This window comes from Oncorhynchus keta, chromosome 27 (assembly GCF_023373465.1).
Source record: "Oncorhynchus keta strain PuntledgeMale-10-30-2019 chromosome 27, Oket_V2, whole genome shotgun sequence".
In the NCBI taxonomy this organism is placed as follows: Eukaryota; Metazoa; Chordata; class Actinopteri; order Salmoniformes; family Salmonidae; genus Oncorhynchus; species Oncorhynchus keta.
This window is the reverse complement of record NC_068447.1, coordinates 36,438,266-36,458,321: the sequence shown is the minus strand read 5'-3', so window position 1 is coordinate 36,458,321 and position 20,056 is coordinate 36,438,266. Positions and strand designations below refer to the sequence as shown.

General features: G+C 43.3%; 1 protein-coding gene across 1 annotated transcript; it reads left to right on the top strand.

Annotated features, from left to right (window-relative positions):
- Window positions 1–720: 720 nt before the first annotated feature.
- Window positions 721–6,226, top strand: LOC118359463 (opsin-5-like). Its single transcript, XM_035737981.2, has 5 exons — window positions 721–808; window positions 3,290–3,452; window positions 3,609–3,736; window positions 3,934–4,268; window positions 4,460–6,226. The coding sequence occupies exons 1-5, from the start codon at window positions 721–723 to the stop codon at window positions 4,934–4,936; spliced, it is 1,191 nt and encodes a 396-aa protein (XP_035593874.1). The 3' UTR covers window positions 4,937–6,226.
- The last annotated feature ends 13,830 nt before the right edge of the window (window positions 6,227–20,056 follow it).

Genomic DNA, 20,056 nt, shown 5'->3' with positions numbered 1-20,056 from the left:
CACAGAATCTTGGTCTTTATCTAACAACCCACCTCCTATAGTATATGCCATCCACTCTGCAGAAACTGCAGCATATAACATAATAATACAGCCTCCTTAACACATCTACTCCAATATACGCCACACACAAACCAGCAGCTGCTGGGTGAAGAGCACACATTCAAACTCTTGGCAGAAGTACAGGCAGTGTCTTGATTCATTGCTCAACACAGCTCTCTGCATAACCACAGTCCCAAATCTTGGCCCAATTTGTGTCTCTGTAAATATATTTATTGTAAATACATTTATGGTGCATGGTTTTCAATGGTGTGATTTGACTTCTATTTGTCTCTCTGGAGCAGTTAAATCAGATTAGCCAGAAAGTAGGGTCCTTTTGAAAAAACATGTTAGGCCAATTCATTCTTTTAAAATCTATGTATTTCCAATGAATATATTTTCATTTTTTTTGTCTATCAAAAGTAGACAACTGTAGAGCTAACAACAACAACAAATCGTTTAGGGAAGCCTTTGTTGCTATGCTACTTTCTCACTTCCATTTCCTGTTTGTTTCCCCTCTGATTTGTCCTTTGTCACTCATTCACTGATTATTCAACTAGATGATTCAGAGAGAACTTGTGTCTGTAATTAACGCTAGCAAGCACGACGTAATTACATAATTAATACAATTAACTGCACTAGTGTTTTCTGTAACTAACCGTTACACTCCTCTGTCCTCTCCAGATGGGAAATGCTTCAGACACAACCCTGTTTGTCTCCACAATCTCAAAGGAGCTTGACTTGCTCATGGGCACTTTCTACAGCATATTTTGTGAGTTCCTATTCCCTGTCAATGGGTCATATTTACTCATTGTTGATGCAGTCCTTACAGGATTCCAAGGGGAGCCAGTCCTTACAGGATTCCAAGGGGAGCCAGTCCTTACATGATTCCAAGGGGAGCCAGTCCTTACAGGATTCCAAGGGGAGCCAGTCCTTACATGATTCCAAGGGGAGCCAGTCCTTACATGATTCCAAGGGGAGCCAGTCCTTACATGATTCCAAGGGGAGCCAGTCCTTACAGGATTCCAAGGGGAGCCAGTCCTTACATGATTCCAAGGGGAGCCAGTCCTTACATGATTCCAAGGGGAGCCAGTCCTTACATGATTCCAAGGGGAGCCAGTCCTTACATGATTCCAAGGGGAGCCAGTCCTTACAGGATTCCAAGGGGAGCCAGTCCTTACATGATTCCAAGGGGAGCCAGTCCTTACATGATTCCAAGGGGAGCCAGTCCTTACAGGATTCCAAGGGGAGCCAGTCCTTACATGATTCCAAGGGGAGCCAGTCCTTACATGATTCCAAGGGGAGCCAGTCCTTACATGATTCCAAGTCCTTACAGGATTCCAAGGGGAGCCAGTCCTTACATGATTCCAAGGGGAGCCAGTCCTTACATGATTCCAAGGGGAGCCAGTCCTTACAGGATTCCAAGGGGAGCCAGTCCTTACAGGATTCCAAGGGGAGCCAGTCCTTACAGGATTCCAAGGGGAGCCAGTCCTTACAGGATTCCAAGGGGAGCCAGTCCTTACAGGATTCCAAGGGGAGCCAGTCCTTACAGGATTCCAAGGGGAGCCAGTCCTTACAGGATTCCAAGGGGAGCCAGTCCAAGCCACATACAGATCAAATAGAAGCGTCAAGGCATTTACCCTCATCCATTCTTAAGAGTACTGTATGATTTTATGCCTGGATATATACCCTGATTTGACATATTCCTAATTCTTCCTATATGTTTAGGTCTTTATTTACAGTGCATTCTGAAAGTATTCAGACCCCTTCCCCCTTTTCACATTTTGTTACGTTACCCCCCCATTTTTAGAAATGTTTGCAAATGTTTTAAATATAAGAAACACAAATACATGATTTACTTACAGTTGAAGTTGGAAGTTTACATACACCTTAGCCAAATACATTTAAACTCAGTTTTTCACCATTCCTGATATATAATCCCAGTAAACATTCCCTGTCTTAGGTCAGTTAGGAACACCACTTTTTTTTAAGAATGTGAAATGTCATAATAATAGTAGAGAGATTGGTTTATTTCAGCTTTTATTTATTTCATCACATTCCCAGTGGGTCAGAAGTTTACATACACTCAATTAGTATTTGGTGGCATTTCCTTTAAATTGTTTAACTTGGGTCAAACGTTTCAGGTAGCCTTCCACAAGCTTCCCACAATGAGTTGGGTGAATTTTGGCCCATTCCTTCTGACAGAGCTGGTATAACTGAGTCAGGTTTGTAGGCCTCCTTGCTCGCACACGCTTTTTCAGTTCTGCCCACAAATGTTCTATAGGATTGAGGTCAGGGCTTTGTGATGGCCACTTCAATACCTTGACTTGGGTTGTCCTTAAGCCATTTTGCCACAACATTGGAAGTATGCTTGGGGTCATTGTCCATTTGGAAGACCCATTTGCGACCAAGCATTAACTTCCTGACTGATGTCTTGAGATGTTGCTTATATATATCCACATAATTGTCCCTCCTCATGATGCTATCGATTTTATGAGGTGCACCAGTCCCTCCTGCAGCAAAGCACCCCCACAACATGATGCTGTCACTCCCGTGCTTCACGGTTGGGATGGTGTTATTCGGCTTGCAAACCTCCCCCTTTTCCCTCCAAACATAACAATGGTTATTATGGCCAAACAGTTCTATTTTTTATCAGACCAGAGGACATTTCTTCAAAAAGTACGGTCTTTGTCCCCATGTGCAGTTGCAATTCGTAGTGTGGCTTTTTTATGACGGTTTTGGAGCAGTGGCTTCTTCCTTGCTGAGCGGCCTTTCTGGTTCTGTTGATATAGGACCTGTTTTACTGTGGATATAGATACTTTTGTACCTGTTTCCTCCAGGATTTTCACAAGGTCCTTTGCCGTTGCTCTGGGATTGATTTGCACTTTTTGCACCAAAGTACGTTCATCTCTAGGAGACAGAACACGTCTTCTTCCTGAGTGGTATGACGGCTGCGTGGTCTCATGGTGTTTATACTTGCATACTATTGTTTGTACAGATGAACGTGTTACCTACAGGTTCGTTTTTTACATTTTATACATTTGCAAAAATGTTTTTAAAAATACAGTTTTTGCTTTGTCATTATGGGGTGTGTAGATTGAGTATATTTTAAAAAATATATATATATTTTAGAATAACGCTGTGATGTAAAAGAAAAATGAGGAAAAAGTCAAGGGGTCTGAATACTTTCAGAATGCACTGTAGTTATCCTTCTCTTTTTTTATTTTCATATTTCATTCTCATTCTCTTATAGGTGTTCTGTCTCTCCTGGGGAATGGCATCTTGCTGCTTGTTGCGTATCGTAAGCGATTGTCCTTGAAGCCGGCCGAGTTCTTCATCATAAACCTGTCCATCAGCGACCTTGGGATGACCCTGTCTTTATTCCCTCTGGCCATTCCCTCAGCATTCGCTCACAAGTATTTGATATTCTTTCTCTCTTCTTGTTCATGGAACAAAAAAACCCTAGGGCATTATCGAGAAAGCATTTTTATTCTATGCTGCAATGATAATGACTAAATATCTCAGTGAAAACTTTTTCCTGTCTAACTCTCTTATCTCTCCCCACTGTGTAGGTGGCTGTTTGATGAGATCACCTGTCAGTTTTACGCTATGTGTGGGGTTCTGTTTGGTCTGTGCAGTCTGACCAACCTCACAGCTCTCTCTTGCATCTGCTGCCTCAAAGTCTGCTTCTCTAACTATGGTGAGTTAGAGGTAATTGGCATATCATTTAACCTTAATTTCTTGTTGTATGTTAATCTCTGAGATGGTGAAGTAGTATGTTAAAACTGATACAATCTAATGTGCCCTTTCGAGATGAATAAAGCACTATTTTATCTTGTGTCAAAATGCTAATTTCTCCTCCTTCCTTTTCCCCTCTGTCCCATTTTCCATTCCCAGGCAATAAATTCTCCTCATCCCATGCCTGCTTCCTGGTGGTGGCAGTGTGGTGTTATGCCTCTGTGTTCGCCATCGGTCCCCTGGCACATTGGGGACACTACAGAGCAGAGCCTTATGGCACTGCCTGCTGCATTGACTGGAACGTACCCAACTACGAGCTGTCTGCCCTGTCCTACATTGTCTGCCTGTTCCTCTTCTGCTACGCTCTGCCCTGCACCGTCATCTTCCTCTCCTACACCTTCATCCTGCTGACGGTGCGCGGCTCTCACCAGGCCGTCCAGCAGCATGTGTCACCCCAGACCAAGACCACCAACGCACACGCCCTCATCGTCAAGGTCAGAGTATCCCTGTGTCAGCAGTCCAGTTCACAACAACATCAGCTCAGGGATTATGTACTTTTGTGTGTGGTTAGACTTGTATAGTTTGCAGGGTCTGTGACAAAGTTATAAAGCATTATACCTTGCGACTAAGTCAAGTGATATTGAATATTTATAGCTGTTTATATATTGTGTGTGTTTTTCAACAGTTGTCAGTAGCAGTATGCATCGGATTCCTTGGTGCATGGAGCCCTTACGCCATAGTGGCCATGTGGGCGGCATTTGGTGACGCCACCCTAGTGCCTCCTACTGCATTCGCCCTGGCAGCCATCTTTGCCAAATCGTCCACCATCTACAATCCTATGGTATACCTGCTTTGCAAACCAAACTTCCGCAAGTGTCTTTGTCGGGACACATCCACGTTCCGCAATAGGATCTGCAGGGGCAGCCCCCGGCCTGAACAGAAAGACCCATTTGGATCCACATCCCAGAGAAACATCAAGGACATGAGTGTCTCAAACGGACAGCCAGAGAGCCACAGGGCATGTTTGCACTCTGCCGAGGATGGAGCACACTGCCACACAGGGACCACTCCCCAGAGGACTGCCCGAATACTGTCAGGCTCCACCTACAGCAATTCGACTGTCAGTCAACTCTCTGCTAAACAACAGGCTCATTTCCTCTAGTAGTGAATCAGAACTGTATCCTACCCTAATCATTCAGGCAGGGATGGAGATGGTCAGGTGGAAAGACATGGCCAGGATGGGAGACAGTAAAATGGCAAAAAAGGATAGGTGGAATTCAGTTCAAGCACACAGGGCAAGATGTCAGTATCTGTGAGAATCTGGCCCATCATGCCTCATCAGCGTTTGCCTCCGCTACAAAACAGTGCATGCATTCCCCTGTGCCATCCATCCCCCCAAACATACATATGTTTTTAGCTGGCTGAGTTACCGGTATTGGCGCTTATTTGGGCAATATTTGTTAATGCCTCCATTCCAGATAGCTATTATTGGCATTACAGCAAGCTGCAGCCAGCCTCAGCATCCCTATAGGGAGAGCCTCAGTCCATTCTGTTCTGACCAAGGTCACTGCCAAAGGACCACAGCTTCAAGGTTGGATATTTAGCAAAAAAAACATATTTCTTGAAATGTTTATGTACATCGGCAGCTGTTATACTCCGTCTCGCTCACCATAACAAACAAGTTGGTCAATGCAAACAACAACTAACATTAAGTTGTACAAGATGCCTAAGGACAAAATTGTTAATTGAAATATTTAAATATATTTATAAAAGAGAACATTTATTGTTATAAGTGCAGTGGATTTATCCAAGGACAATTACATGGCAAGGAGACAGAACCAAAGGAAATAGGAGCCCAATGATCCCACACATTATGCAATGTTCACATCTCTGTCGTGGGGGCTATGATATGAAAATCTTATAGCTAATCACTAAACTCGTCTGGTGATACCGTGCCAGTGTAGAGAGAGGCCTTGGCAAAATTTCTCATGACATTATTTCCAATACATTGTTGATAGTACTGGGCTGTGAAATAGGCCTAGATTTCCTTTCAGACCATTGTGTTGTTGTGCTGTAGGCTTTGATGTGTATTTGTAATAAGAGAGCCTATCTAGGCTACATTTTCATCATGATGTCCTTATTAAAACTGTGAAACAAATATGAGGAAATTGCTTTAATTAGCTAATTTTAGAAACAATATGGAAAACTACCAGTCTGGTGCGTGGTTATATTGTTTGAAATGTACCCCTGAGGGTACCACAGGAGGGCATCCTTATGTTTCTAGTGTCCAGGTGAGCCTGATTAGGATTACTGGGTTCACCTAGTTTAGGACTATTTAGGTTCCTCTATTGAACTGTGCCGGTTGCTCAGACCTCTTGTCTTGTTTTGTGATGTACTCATGTGCACTTGCTTTGTTGTTTTTTCTGTGAATACTTCAGTAAACATTCTGGATTTACCCTCACCTCTGCCCGCTGTGTTTCTCTGTGCCTGGGTCCGAGTTCGTACAAGTTATTGTCACATACCTGTTCTGATAGGCAGGGAGGTTCAGGCCTGCATGCTGTGGGTCAGGTAAGGTAAAGTCATTGTTTGTGGCATGACAGATGTCATGTGCCTTAGTTGACTGAGATTAGATTAACCATCTCTGTTTTTCAATAACATTTTCATGGCTGCAAACTTTTGAAGAAGGCTTGGCATGAGATTTGCTGTGTGAATTTCATTGCCCTAGATGGAAAATGTTACTGTTATAAAGCTAATTCCTTGCAATTGTACATATTTTGACATGGCTTAGACATATGACCAGGATGGAAAAGTAAATACAAAAAATAAACCACAGGTCAGGTGTATTCAGGATTCTTTATACATGAAATGTTTGCCTAACCTGAAGTGCTAGGTGTTTGAAAATGTTCTTGTTATAACACATTTCTCAAATCCCCAAACCTTCAAGAAAAAAATCTCATGAATATTAAGAATCAGGTGGTTTATTCCTACTAGTTGAATATCCTTGCCATCGTCTTACTCTACATAGACACAATATGATGTGTTTGAGCTCCCCTACCATATCTGCCTAGCATGTGCTCAATACTAAAATGTCAAATTATATGTGAATCCTGGAGGATTTCATTTCCAATGCTTATTTGTATGACTTAATCAAAACGTTCCATGAATGGCTGAAAAATACATAGCCTCATATAATTCATTTTCAATGTCCATTTCACATTTCATATGTGATTACACTGGCACAATTGGAAAGAAGTGGAATAATAAAATGTGTGGGGAATAACAGTAGTAGTGTTCTTGCTGACAAGCACAGTAATTACCCTATATTTTAGCCCATTAAGCATGAGTTGTTCCATTGATCCGACTAAATAAGTTATACATTCTCCTAAAGACAAGAGTATATAAACCTGCCCTTAAACCTCAGCCAAATGCTTATTTAATTGTTGTCGTCCCCCCTCTAGAATAAAACGTACAGGTTAGGGTTCACAATCTGTTTGACAAAATTATTTTCATAGTTACAAATCAGGACACCCTACCAAACTTCGCTGCTAAAACATACTGTAGGTTTGTCTGCTGCCTTTTCGTTGTCACCGCCTAAACGCCAATCACCAAAATGAGGGGACTAATGCAAGTGCTGATTAAATCTACTTTAAATCGATTAATTCCACTACTTTGACCCTATCTGCTCCTGCACCATGTCATTGCCAACCTGGGAGAATGGGACACCACTGTCACGTTCTGACCATCGTGTGTTTTCCTTGTTTTAGTGTTGGTCAGGACATGAGCTGGGTGGGCATTCTATGTTGTGTGTCTGGTTTGTCTATTTCTATGTTTGGCCTGATATGGTTCTCAATAAGAGGCGGGTGTTAGTCATTGTCTCTAATTGGGAACCATATTTAGGTAGCCTGTTTTGTGTTGGGTTTTGTGGGTGATTTTTCCTGTCTCTGTGTTTGTTGCACCAGATAGGGCTGTTTCAGTTTTTTCACATTTCTTGTTTTGTAGATTGTTCATCTTTATTAAAGATGTTTACAAGTAACCACGCTGCGTTTTGGTCCGCCTCTCTTTCCCCAGAAGAAAACCGTTACAACCACCACTCAACACACCCTGTAACTCTTGGCACCTGTTTGAACTTGTTATCAGTATAAAATACACCTACCTGTCCACAACCTCAAAAAGTCACTCTCCAAACTCCACTATGGCCAAGACCAAAGAGCTGTCAAAGGACACCAGAAACAAAATTGTAGACCTGCACAAGTCTGGAAAGACTGAATCTGCAATCTGCAATAGGTAAGCAGCTTGGGTTGAAGAAATCATCAGCAATTATTAGGAAATGGAAGACATACAAGACCACTGATAATCTCCCTCGATCTGGGGCTCCACGCAAGATCTCACCCCATGGGGTCAAAATTATTTCAAGAATGGTGAGCAAAAATCCCAAAACCACACGGGGGGACCTAGTGAATGACCTGCAGAGAGCTGGGACCAAAGTAACAAAGCCTACCATCAGTAACACACTATGCCGCCAGGGACTCAAATCCTGCAATCCAGGACGACTGATCCGTGTAAAGGAAAGAATGAATGGGGCCATGTATCGTGAGATTATGAGTGAAAACCTCCTTCCATCAGCAAGGGCATTGAAGATGAAACGTGGCTGGGTCTTTCAGCATGACAATGATCCCAAACACACCGCCCGGGCAACGGAGTGGCGGCTTCGTAAGAAGCATTTGAAGGTCCTGGAGTGGCCTAGCCAGTCTCCAGATCTCAACCCCATAGAAAATCTTTGGAGGGAGTTGAAAGTCTGTGTTGCCCAGCAACAGCCCCAAAACATCACTGCTCTAGAGGAGATCTGCATGGAGGAATGGGCCAAAATACCAGCAACAGTGTGTGAAAACCTTGTGAAGACTTACAGAAAACGTTTGACCTCTGTCATTGCCAACAAAGGGTACATAACAAAGTATTGAGATAAACTTTTGTTATTGACCAAATTACTTATTTTCCACCATACTTTGCAAATAAATTCATTAAAAATCCTACAATGTGATTTTCTGGATTTTTTTTCTCATTTTGTCTGTCATAGTTGAAGTGTACCTGTGATGAAAATTACAGGCCTCTCTCATCTTTTTAAGTGGGAGAACTTGCACAATTGGTGGCTGACTAAACACTTTTTTGCCCCACTGTATGTGTGATGTGCGTGTGCAGGGGTCGCAAGTTTTGTTCCACCCCTTTTCGGGGGTCACGGGTCAAACATTTTGTAAAACACTGGAATACATGATAGTGGCAACAAAGAGTTGGGTTGGATATAGTGATAGTAGACTAAAGTATTTCTTACAACCTATTTCAACAGAATTGTGTTGGTCAATGTTAGTAAGTGCAGCATTTATTCCAGTTCAAAATAGTTTTGCCTAATCCTCAAAGCCAACACATCCTCCTTCCAGTTCTCTGCTGCCAATGACTGTAACAAATTGCAAAAATCACTGAAGTTAGAGGCTTTCACTAACTTCCAAGTATCAGCTGTCAGAGCAGCTTACCGATCGCTGCAGCTGTACACAGCCCATCTATCTGTAAATAGCCCATCCAACCAACTAACTACCTCATCCCCATATGTATTTATTTTTGCTCTTTTGCACACCAGTATTTCTACTTGCACATCCTCATCTGCACATCTATCACTCCAGTGTTAATTGCTAAATTGTAATTACTTTGCCACAATGGCCTATTTATTGCCTTACCTCCTTACTTCATTTGCACACACTGTATACAGATTTTCTATTGTGCTATTGACTGTATGTTTGTTTATCCCATGTGTAACTCTGTTGTTTTTGTCGCACTGCTTTGCTTTATCTTGGCCAGGTCGCAGTTGTAAATGAGACCTCATTCTCAACTGGCCTACCTGGTTAAATAGTGGTAAAATAAATGAAATAATCAGGATGGCATCCAAGCTACAGCTGAGGGCGTGAGCAGACTCGTTTGAAGTAGAATTTCTTTTACCTTCCAAAAATGGTCCCACAGGAGCTCGGCTGTCTGTGTAACCAAATAATAAAGACTTTCACAAAATAAGTTAAATACTGCATTAACAGAAAAGTGAGCATTCATAAACAGAAACAACTTAAAGTTGAGGGCGACCCAAAATGAGCTGAATAGTGAACTGAAGGAGGCACAGAAACAACATAGGGAGTGTGAGGAGCAGAACTCCCTAACAATGGACTCTATGGGACTCTATTAGAGTGATATCAAACATGAGCTCTGCTAAGAAATCAGTGTATGCACCTAATGAACTTGACAAAGCAAACAAACTTAATGAGTTTTATAATCTATTTGATGTCAGATTTTTCTACAAAGTGTTGTCACCAGTGTTTTTAAGAGCATGTGCTCTCACATCCATTGTGATGAAGTCCTTCGAGAAAATCATGGTTGGAAACCGAAACACCAACAATTCCTAGATCCCTATCAGTTTGCATACAAGGAGAAGAGGAACACGGATGGCGCCATTAGCACAATAATGTATCTTATCCTAAAACACCTTGAATGCCCAGTAGCATACATGCCCAGTTCATTGACTTCAGCTTCACCTTTATGACAATCTAAGTGCATTTCCGACGGGAGAAGCTGAAACAGATGAAGGTGAACCCCTTCACATTAAGGTGGTAGGACTCTTTCCTTACCAACAGGGTGCAAGTCAGAATTAACTCTACACTCTCTGATGCCCTGACCATCAGCACGGGGGCGCCCCAGGACTGTGTAAGTTTCCCTATCCTCTTCACGCTGTATACAAACGACTGCATAAGCAGGCACCCCAACAACTACGTTGTTAAGTTCTCGGACAACACCGCTGTCCTCTGACTCTTAAACAAGCGCTATGACATCAAGGATTCGTCAGAATTATGTGATGAACATCACCTATAACTGAATGTGAAAAAAACTGAGGAGATGATCCTTGACCCTAAGTCCATTGGGGACCACAGCCCCATAGTGGTTGGTACACGGAGAGAACATTGAGCAAGTGAACTCATACAAGTACCTGGGGGTCCACATTGACAGTGGGCTGTGCTGGCACACCCATGTGGAGCACGAGCGTGTGCTCACGCATTCTACAGTGCTTGCACTTCCTGTGTTGGCTCAGGGTCTATGGAGTCAACCAGAAGATCATGCTCCTCTTTCATAGATCCACCATTGAGGAAATCTTACATGGCTGCGCCTTCTTCACCACGCTATCTGTGTGGGTGAACCATTTCAGTTTGTCCGTGATGTGTACGTCGAGGAACTTAAAACTTTTCACCTTCTCCACTACTGTCCCGTCGATGTGGATAGGGAGCTGCTCCCTCTGCCCTTTCCTGAAGTCCACGATCATCTCCTTTGTTTTGTTGACATTGACTGTGAGGTTATTTTCCTGACACCACACTCCGAGAGCCCTCACCTCCTCCCTGTAGACCGTTTTGTCGTTGTTGGTATTCAAGCATACCATTGTAGTGTCGTCTGCAAACTTGATAATTGAGTTGGAGGAGTGCATGGCCACGCAGTCATGGGTGAACAGGGAGTGCAGGAGAGGGCTGAGAACGCACACTTGTGGGGCCCCAGTGTTGAGGATCAGCGGGTTGGAGATGTTGTTTCCTACCCTCACCACCTGGGGGCGGCCCATCAGGAAGTCCAGGACCCAGTTGTACAGGGCGGGGTCGAGACCCAGGGTCTTGAGCTTAATGACGAGTTTGGCGCTGTAGTTGATGAACAGCATTCTCACATAGGTATTCCTCTTGTCCAGATGGGTTAGGGCAGTGTGCAGTGTGATGCGATTGCGTCGTCTGTGGACATATTGGGGCGGTAAGCAAATTGGAGTGGGTCTAGGGTGTCAGGTAGGGTGGAGGTGACATGGTCCTTGACTAGTCTCTCAAAGCACTTCATGATGACGGAAGTGAGTGCTATGGGGCGATAGTCATTTAGCTCAGTTACCTTAGCTTTCTTGGGAACAGGAACAATGGTGGCCCTCTTGAAGCATGTGGGAACAGCAGACTGGGATAAGGATTGATTGAATGTGTAAACACACCAGCCAGCTGGTCTGCGCATGCTCTGAGGACGCGGCTAGGGATGCCGTCTGGGCCGGCAGCCTTGCGAGGGTTTTACTCACGTTGGCTGCAGTGAAGGAGAGGCCGCAGGTTTTGGTAGCGGGCCGTGTTGGTGGTACTGTATTTTCCTCAAAGCGAGCAAAGAAGTTGTTTAGTTTGTCTGGGAGCGAGACATCGTGGTCCGAGACTGGGCTGGTTTTCTTTTTGTAGGCCGTGATTGACTGTAGACCCTGCCACATAGCTCTCGTGTCTGAGCTTTTGAATTGTGACTCTACTTTGTCTCTATACTGATGCTCAGCTTGTTTGATTGCCTTGCGGAGGGAATAGCTACACTGTTTGTATTCGGTCATGTTTCCGGTCGCCTTGCCATGATTAAAAGCCGTGGTTCACGCTTTCAGTTTTGCGCATATGCAGCCATCTATCCACGGTTTCTGGTTGGGGAAGGCTTTAATAGTCGCTGTGGGTACAACATCCCCGATGCACTTGCTAATAAACTCGCTCACCGAATCAGCGTATTCATCAATGTTGTTGACCGACGCTATGCGGAACATATCCCAGTCCACGTGATCGAAGCAGTCTTGAAGCGTGGAATCCGATTGGTTGGGCCAGGATTGAACAGACCTGAGCCCGGGCGTTTCCTGTTTTAGTTTATGTCTATAGGCTGGGAGCAACAAAATGGAGTTGTGGTCAGATTTTCCGAAAGGAAGGCGGGGGAGGGCTTTGTATGGGTTTTGCCAGCCCGGGTCCGCATTCGATATACTGATCAAATTTAGGGAGCCTTGTTTTCAGATTAGCCTTGTTATAATCCCCAGCTACAATAAATGCATCCTCAGGATATGTGGTTTCTAGTTTACATAGAGTCCAATGAAGTTCTTTCAGGGCCGTAGATGTGTCTGCTTGGGGGGGATATACACGACTGTGATTATAATCGAAGAGAATTTTCTTGGTAGATAATGCGGTCTGCATTTGAATGTAAGGAATTCTAGGTCAGGTGAATAAAAGGACTTGAGCTCCTGTATGTTGTTATGATCACACCACGTCTCGTTAATCAGAAGGAATACAACCCCGCCCTTCTTCTTACCAGAGAGATGTTTGTTTCTGTCGGCGCGATGCATGAAGAAACCAGGTGGCTGTACCGACTCTGATAACTCTGCCTGAGCCTGCCGTCCTGTACCTTTTATTTATTTTATTTTACCTTTATTTAACCAGGCAAGTCAATTAAGAACACGTTCTTATTTTCAATGACGGCCTGGGAACAGTGGGTTAACTGCCTGTTCAGGGGCAGAACGACAGATTTGTACCTTGTCAGCTCAGGGGTTTGAACTCGCAACCTTCCGGTTACTAATCTAACGCTCTAACCACTAGGCTACGCTGCCGCCCCACCTTTGCTCCCCCCCTGTATTACTGAACTCTGCCTGTCCCTGAGCCTGCCTGCCGTCCTGTACCTTTGCTCCTACTCTGGATTACTGAACTCTGCCTGACCCTGACCCTGAGCCTGCCTGCCGCCCTGTACCTTTGCTCCTACTCTGGATTATCGACCCCTGCCTGCCTTGACCTGTCGTTTGCCTGCCCCTGTTGTTACAATAAACACTGTTACTTCACACAGTCTACACTTGGGTCTTACCTTGAGCCGTGATACTGACAGGCTAATAATAATAATAATGAGTGGTTCACAGTGATGCAAGTACATAACAAACAGATGTAACTAACACAGAGTGATGCTCAACATTTGATTGGGTACTTTTACATGATTTTGTATTTTTTCATGCCTACATGCTGCACAAGCTTTATCATTGTTAAAATGCTCACATTAGTACAGGAAAGAGTCATGAACATGGTGGAAATTAAAACCAGGTGAAACAGACTTAATCCAAGAGGGGCACACATAACAGAACAGACAGTCACACTAGTTTCTGTAAAATGCCTTGTTACTTATTATATTCAAAGCTGAAGATTAATCTGACTAATATACATGAGTTTATACTGGAACTGCAGCAGTGCACCATACAAGGCTTTTATCCCTCTCACTCCCTGCCCTCATCACTGTTCACTCCCTCCCTCTCACAACTGCTCCTTCTTTCCCCCCTTTATCACCCCCCTCTCTACTCTCTCCCAATCTATCTCTCTCCCTCTTTCTTTGATGAAACACTCTGTTCATTATAGTGGGTAGTTTGGTTTAGGGCCTCTTCAAAGACTTGCTTCACCAGCTGTTATAGAGCTTCGCCACTGCTCCAGGCACCCAGTTAGCACACAACACACATTTATTTTGGTGTGTTTATTTCCAATCCTGCTGTCCCCGCCTCAGCAGATACTGGGGGGCATTTCTGCTCTGGTGTGTGTGTGTGCTTTTGGGAGTTAGTGTGTGTGTGCAAATTAGTAATTACATTTCCCCTGGGATTTATGTAATTGTAAGTTATGTAATCAGTATGACAGTAAGGGCTGTCCTGCTCACATTACGGGTAGCCGAGACTCCTTCAGGTAGTACTATGGTTTAGGGGATTATTTGAGTACCTCAGTGGGTGATTCTATTTTGTTTGCTTTTGGGATACTGTATTTCAGAGCGGAAATAGAGAGGGAAGAGGGAGAGGGAAACTTATTTCAATTTTGGCAAACTAAGAAACAATACAGAGTTTCTATGGCCCTGAGGAGAATATGAAACACTGAGTTATTATAAAAGGGAATGGAAACAGACTAAAAAAGTATTGGTTTTAGTTCAGGCAAGAGAGTAACACTTCCCCCAGCTGGTTATAACAGGGAGTGAAGAAATTAAATAAACATCACATGCCAAAACAAAACTAGTTCAATTAAATAAATTTAGCTATTATAAATTATTTAATAAACGGCATCAAACTTTGGATTTGATGATCAAATAGTTTCTATTTGTTTTAGAGTTGAGCCACTGTCAACTTTTTAGTTGGCGCTGGCACACTAACACAACATTTTGACATTATAAAACATGATCTGTTCAAGTTCATAAGATTTCCTGTACTTCAGGGTAATACATTTTTGGATTAGCTAATACTTACAATTATATGGAGGGGGATCAGTGCCAGTTCAAAAATGCAATGCTTGAATGCTAAATAGGAATGTGAAAATGATAAATACATTTTTATTTTAATATCCAGTGCTTGACTTGGGTCGGAGCTGTCCAGAACGCCGTACCGGCACTTCTAATTTTGGGGGAATGTACCAGCTCCTTTATAAAAAATAAAGTAGCCTATCGCTTGCCCAGATTCACACACGGAGGCAAAACAGGTTGATCAAAGCAGAATGAAGGCGGAATATTCCTTGAATAGCAATGGTGAGTGGGCATTCATTTCCTGATTCCGCTTTGTTCAATCTGATTTGCAGCTAGTCTGTGAATCTGTGAGTGACAGTATTGTATAATTTTTTAAATGTATTTATTTTTCTCCTTTATTTAACCAGGTAGGCTAGTTGAGAACAAGTTCTCAGTTGCAACTGCAACCTGGCCAAGATAAAGCAAAGCAGTTCAACATACAACAAAGTTACACATGGGATATACAAACATACAATCAATAATAATAATAATACAGTAGAAAAATCTACATACAGCATGTGCAAATGAGGTAGGATAAGAGAGGTAAGGCAATAAATAGGCCATGGTGGCGAAGTAATTACAATATAGCAATTAAAGCTTGGAATGGTAGAATGTGCAGAAGATGAATGTGCAAGTAGAGATACTGGGGTGCAAACGAGCAAGATAAATAAATACAGTATGGGGATGAGGTAGATTGGATGGGCTATTTACAGATGAGCTATGTATAGGTGCAGTGATCTGTGAGCTGCTCTGACATCTGATGAGGGAGATAAAGAGTGGGAGGTAAGAGTCTCCGGCTTTAGTGATTTTTGCAGTTCGTTCCAGTCATTGACAGCAGAGAACTGGAAGGAGAGGCGGCCAAAATAACAATTTGCTTTGGGGGTGACCAGTGAGATACACCTGCTGGAACGCGTGCTACGGATGGGTGCTGCTATGGTGACCAGTGAGCTGAGATTTACATTTACATTTAAGTCATTTAGCAGACGCTCTTATCCAGAGCGACTTACAAATTGGTGCATTCACCTTATGACATCCAGTGGAACAGCCACTTTACGATAGTGCATCTAAATCTTTTAAGGGGGGTGAGAAGGATTACTTTATCCTATCCTAGGTATTCCTTAAAGAGGTGGGGTTTCAGGTGTCTCCGGAAGGTGGTGATTGACTCCGCTGTCCTGGCGTCGTGAGGGAGTTTGTTCCACCATTGGGGGCCAGAGCAGCGAACAGTTTTGACTGGGCTGAGCGGGAACTGTACTTCCTCAGTGGTAGGGAGGCGAGCAGGCCAGAGGTGGATGAACGCAGTGCCCTTGTTTGGGTGTAGGGCCTGATCAGAGCCTGGAGGTACTGAGGTGCCGTTCCCCTCACAGCTCCGTAGGCAAGCACCATGGTCTTGTAGCGGATGCGAGCTTCAACTGGAAGCCAGTGGAGAGAGCGGAGGAGCGGGGTGACGTGAGAGAACTTGGGAAGGTTGAACACCAGACGGGCTGCGGCGTTCTGGAAGAGTTGGAGGGGTTTAATGGCACAGGCAGGGAACCCAGCCAACAGCGAGTTGCAGTAATCCAGACGGGAGATGACAAGTGCCTGGATTAGGACCTGCTGAGATAAGGCGGGGCATTACCTAGCAGAGACTTGTAGATGACCTGGAGAAATGGCATCATGCGCTGTTCCAAGTTGTCAAATGAGGGTTTGTAAGGTCATGAAAAGTAATGGAAATTAGTTTCATAATTGTTGTTCATGTAATTCATGAAAGAACACTTTTAAATATGATCAATCAATTAAAAAACGAAATTTCAGCTGAATCTGAATGACTCTTCAGTGCATGTCTGTGGTGCTGCGTGCCAGTGTGAGTGGGCCGTTGCCCGAGGAGAGAGAGCACAACATTTCAGCAGCCGGTATAAAATAATGACACAGAGTAACTAGATCATCAATTCAAAATATAACTAGTGAGATAACTGCTACAAGTTAACTACAGCCAACTAAGCATTCATTTTGTTGTTGCCATTCCACCGGCACTGTAGAGATGAAATAAATCTGCATCATAGGAAAGATGCGATTCCTACCTTATCCATTTGATCCCTGATTTATTGAATGAGGGAATCATTTTAGAAAGACAATTATTTGGTTGTAATGTTAAAGACAAGCCTGCACAACCAGGAGCTCTCCAGATGGAAGGTTTACCACATGTTGACAAGATGTGACTAACAGTGCAGTTATATGTGGGGGACTAAGTGCCTTGATTAAGGGCACAGTGGCAGGAGGTGGCAGGTCTACATGGGATCAGACACAGCAGATTTCCAGTGTCAATAATGCGTTCTTTTTCATGTAGGCTATAATAATAGTCATGAAAATGTGGTTAAAAGTCATGGAGAAGTCATGGAGAAGTCATGGAGAAGTCATGGAGAAGTCATGGAAAATGCGTATAAACCGTTAACAGTGAATTAGAGGTCTCTAAAGCATAATGAGATTTGTGAATTTTGGTGAACAGAGTCTAATGGACCGACTTCGAAAAAGAAAGCACCTGCACTTCTTTAAACCCAAGTCAAGCACCGTTCATATCAGTGTGCATGATTCATGCCACAATTACCAATTTGTAAGTCGCTCTGGATAAGAGCGTCTGCTAAATGACTTAAATGTAAATGTAAATTAAGTTGCAAAATTACAATTAAAATCGAAAATGGTTCATTTAAAATTTGAAATGGTAAAGAGAAATTGTAAATAAACATGGTAAATGTAAAAATCCAAATGGTAAACAGAAAAATGTAATGTGCAAAGAGAATTTGAAAGTGTCTGTTGTCATTTTACCACTAACCAATTAAGCATTTTCTCTTTTTAATTTTAATTTTCATCGTGCATGCAAATAGCTTCTTTGAGGTGTGAGCCAGGAGAGCAACACCACACCCCCATGTGGTGGTACATTTTAGCTATGTCAGGCTCTCTGTACATTGATTTGACTAGCGTAACCAACACACAGGGTGCTAACTCAGGTCTCCTACGCACCAGAAAAACATAGCCCTGCAAAGCTGAAGCTTAGGCATTGACTCAGGGAGCCAATGCTACTCTTCAGGTATCAGGCAAGGTTAGGCCTACTCATCATATATGTGTGGTAACTGAACCACCTCAGTTACAATTCACCATCCTTAAACCTCCTCCTCCTCACAGATACCCATCTGAGCCATAGCACAAATATGACTGACAGGGTTCAAATAAGGGTTGTCTTGCACATCAGAAGAGCACATTATCAAATCAAATACAATTTTATTTGTCACATACACATGGTTAGCACCATGCCTTAAACAATGCAGTAATAACCAACAAGTAATCTAACTAACAATTCCAAAACTACTATCTTATACACACAAGTGTAGTAAAGAATATGTACATAAAGATATATGAATGAGTGATGGTACAGAGCGGCATATAGTAGATGGTATCGAGTACAGTATATACATATGAGATGAGTATGTAAACAAAGTATAGAGTACAGTATATACGTATACATATAAGATGTAGCTAAATGCGTTTGTGCTTCTAAACAATGCAGTAATAACCAACAAGTAATCTAACTAACAATTCCAAAACTACTATCTTATACACACAAGTGTAATAATGTAGGGTATGTAAACATTATATTAGGTAGCATTGTTTAAAGTGGCTAGTGATATATTTTACATCATTTCCCATCAATTCCACCCAAAGTGGCTGGAGTTGAATCAGTGTGTTGGCAGCAGCCACTCAATGTTAGTGGTGGCTGTTTAGCAGTCTGATGGCCGTGAGATAGAAGCTGTTTTTCAGTCTCTCGGTCCCAGCTTTGATGCACCTGTACTGACCTCGCCTTCTGGATGATAGCGGGGTGAACAGGCAGTGGCTCGGGTTGTTGATGTCCTTGATGATCTTTATGGCCTTCCTGTAACATCGGGTGGTGTAGGTGTCCTGGAGGGCAGGTAGTTTGCCCCCGGTGAAGCGTTGTGCAGACCTCACTACCCTCTGGAGAGCCTTACGTTTGTGGGCGGAGCAGTTGCCGTACCAGGCGGTGATACAGCCCGCCAGGATGCTCTCGATTGTGCATCTGTAGAAGTTTGTGAGTGCTTTTGGTGACAAGCCGAATTTCTTCAGCCTCCTGAGGTTGAAGAGGCGCTGCTGCGCCTTCTTCACAATGCTGTCTGTGTGGGTGGACCAATTCAGTTTGTCTGTGATGTGTATGCCGAGGAACTTAAAACTTTGCAACCCTCTCCACTACTGTTCCATCGATGTGGATAGGGGGGTGTTCCCTCTGCTGTTTCCTGAAGTCCACAATCATCTCCTTATTTTTTTTGACGTTGAGTGTGAGGTTATTTTCCTGACACCACACTCCGGGGGCCCTCACCTCCTCCCTGTAGGCTGTCTCGTCGTTGTTGGTAATCAAGCCTACCACTGTTGTGTCGTCCGCAAACTTCATGATTGAGTTGGAGGCGTGCGTGGCCACGCAGTTGTGGGTGAACAGGGAGTACAGGAGAGGGCTCAGAACGCACCCTTGTGGGGCCCCAGTGTTGAGGATCAGCGGGGTGGAGATGTTGACAAGCTTGGAGGGTACTATGGTGTTAAATGTCGAGCTGTAGTCGACTAAACCAAAGCCTATAGCCAATGCAACTCTTCAGGTATCAGGCAAGGTTACTCATCATATGAACAATAAACCAGGAGGAATGCATATATTATGAGTAACTGCCTAGTGTTGAGTATCTTTGCCTGAGACCCAACAATTTGTATTGGCTCTCCAAGCTAAACTGCCCAGGCTTTGGATTAGTAGGCTAAGATGTTCTTCTGGTGTAGAGTACACCAGGTTTGAACCCTGTCAGTTACACTAGTCTAAAATCAATGCACAGAGAGAGTGGGTTAGGGTTGGCAAGGATGTATCACTGCATGGTGGTGTTGCTCTCCTGGTTCTAGCCTCTATGAACAATTTGCATGCACTTTGAAAATGTAAATTAAAAGAGAACGCTCAATTGGGTAGTTGGGAAATGAAAATGAAAACAGCACATTCCCATATTACATTTACTATTTTCTGTTGAACCATTTGCCATTTTCTGTTTATCATTTTTATTTCGAATGTCAGATGCCATATTTGGTTTTGATTTGAATAACAATTTCATTGTGGCATGAATCATGCGCACTGATATGAAAACATAAACGCATGTAT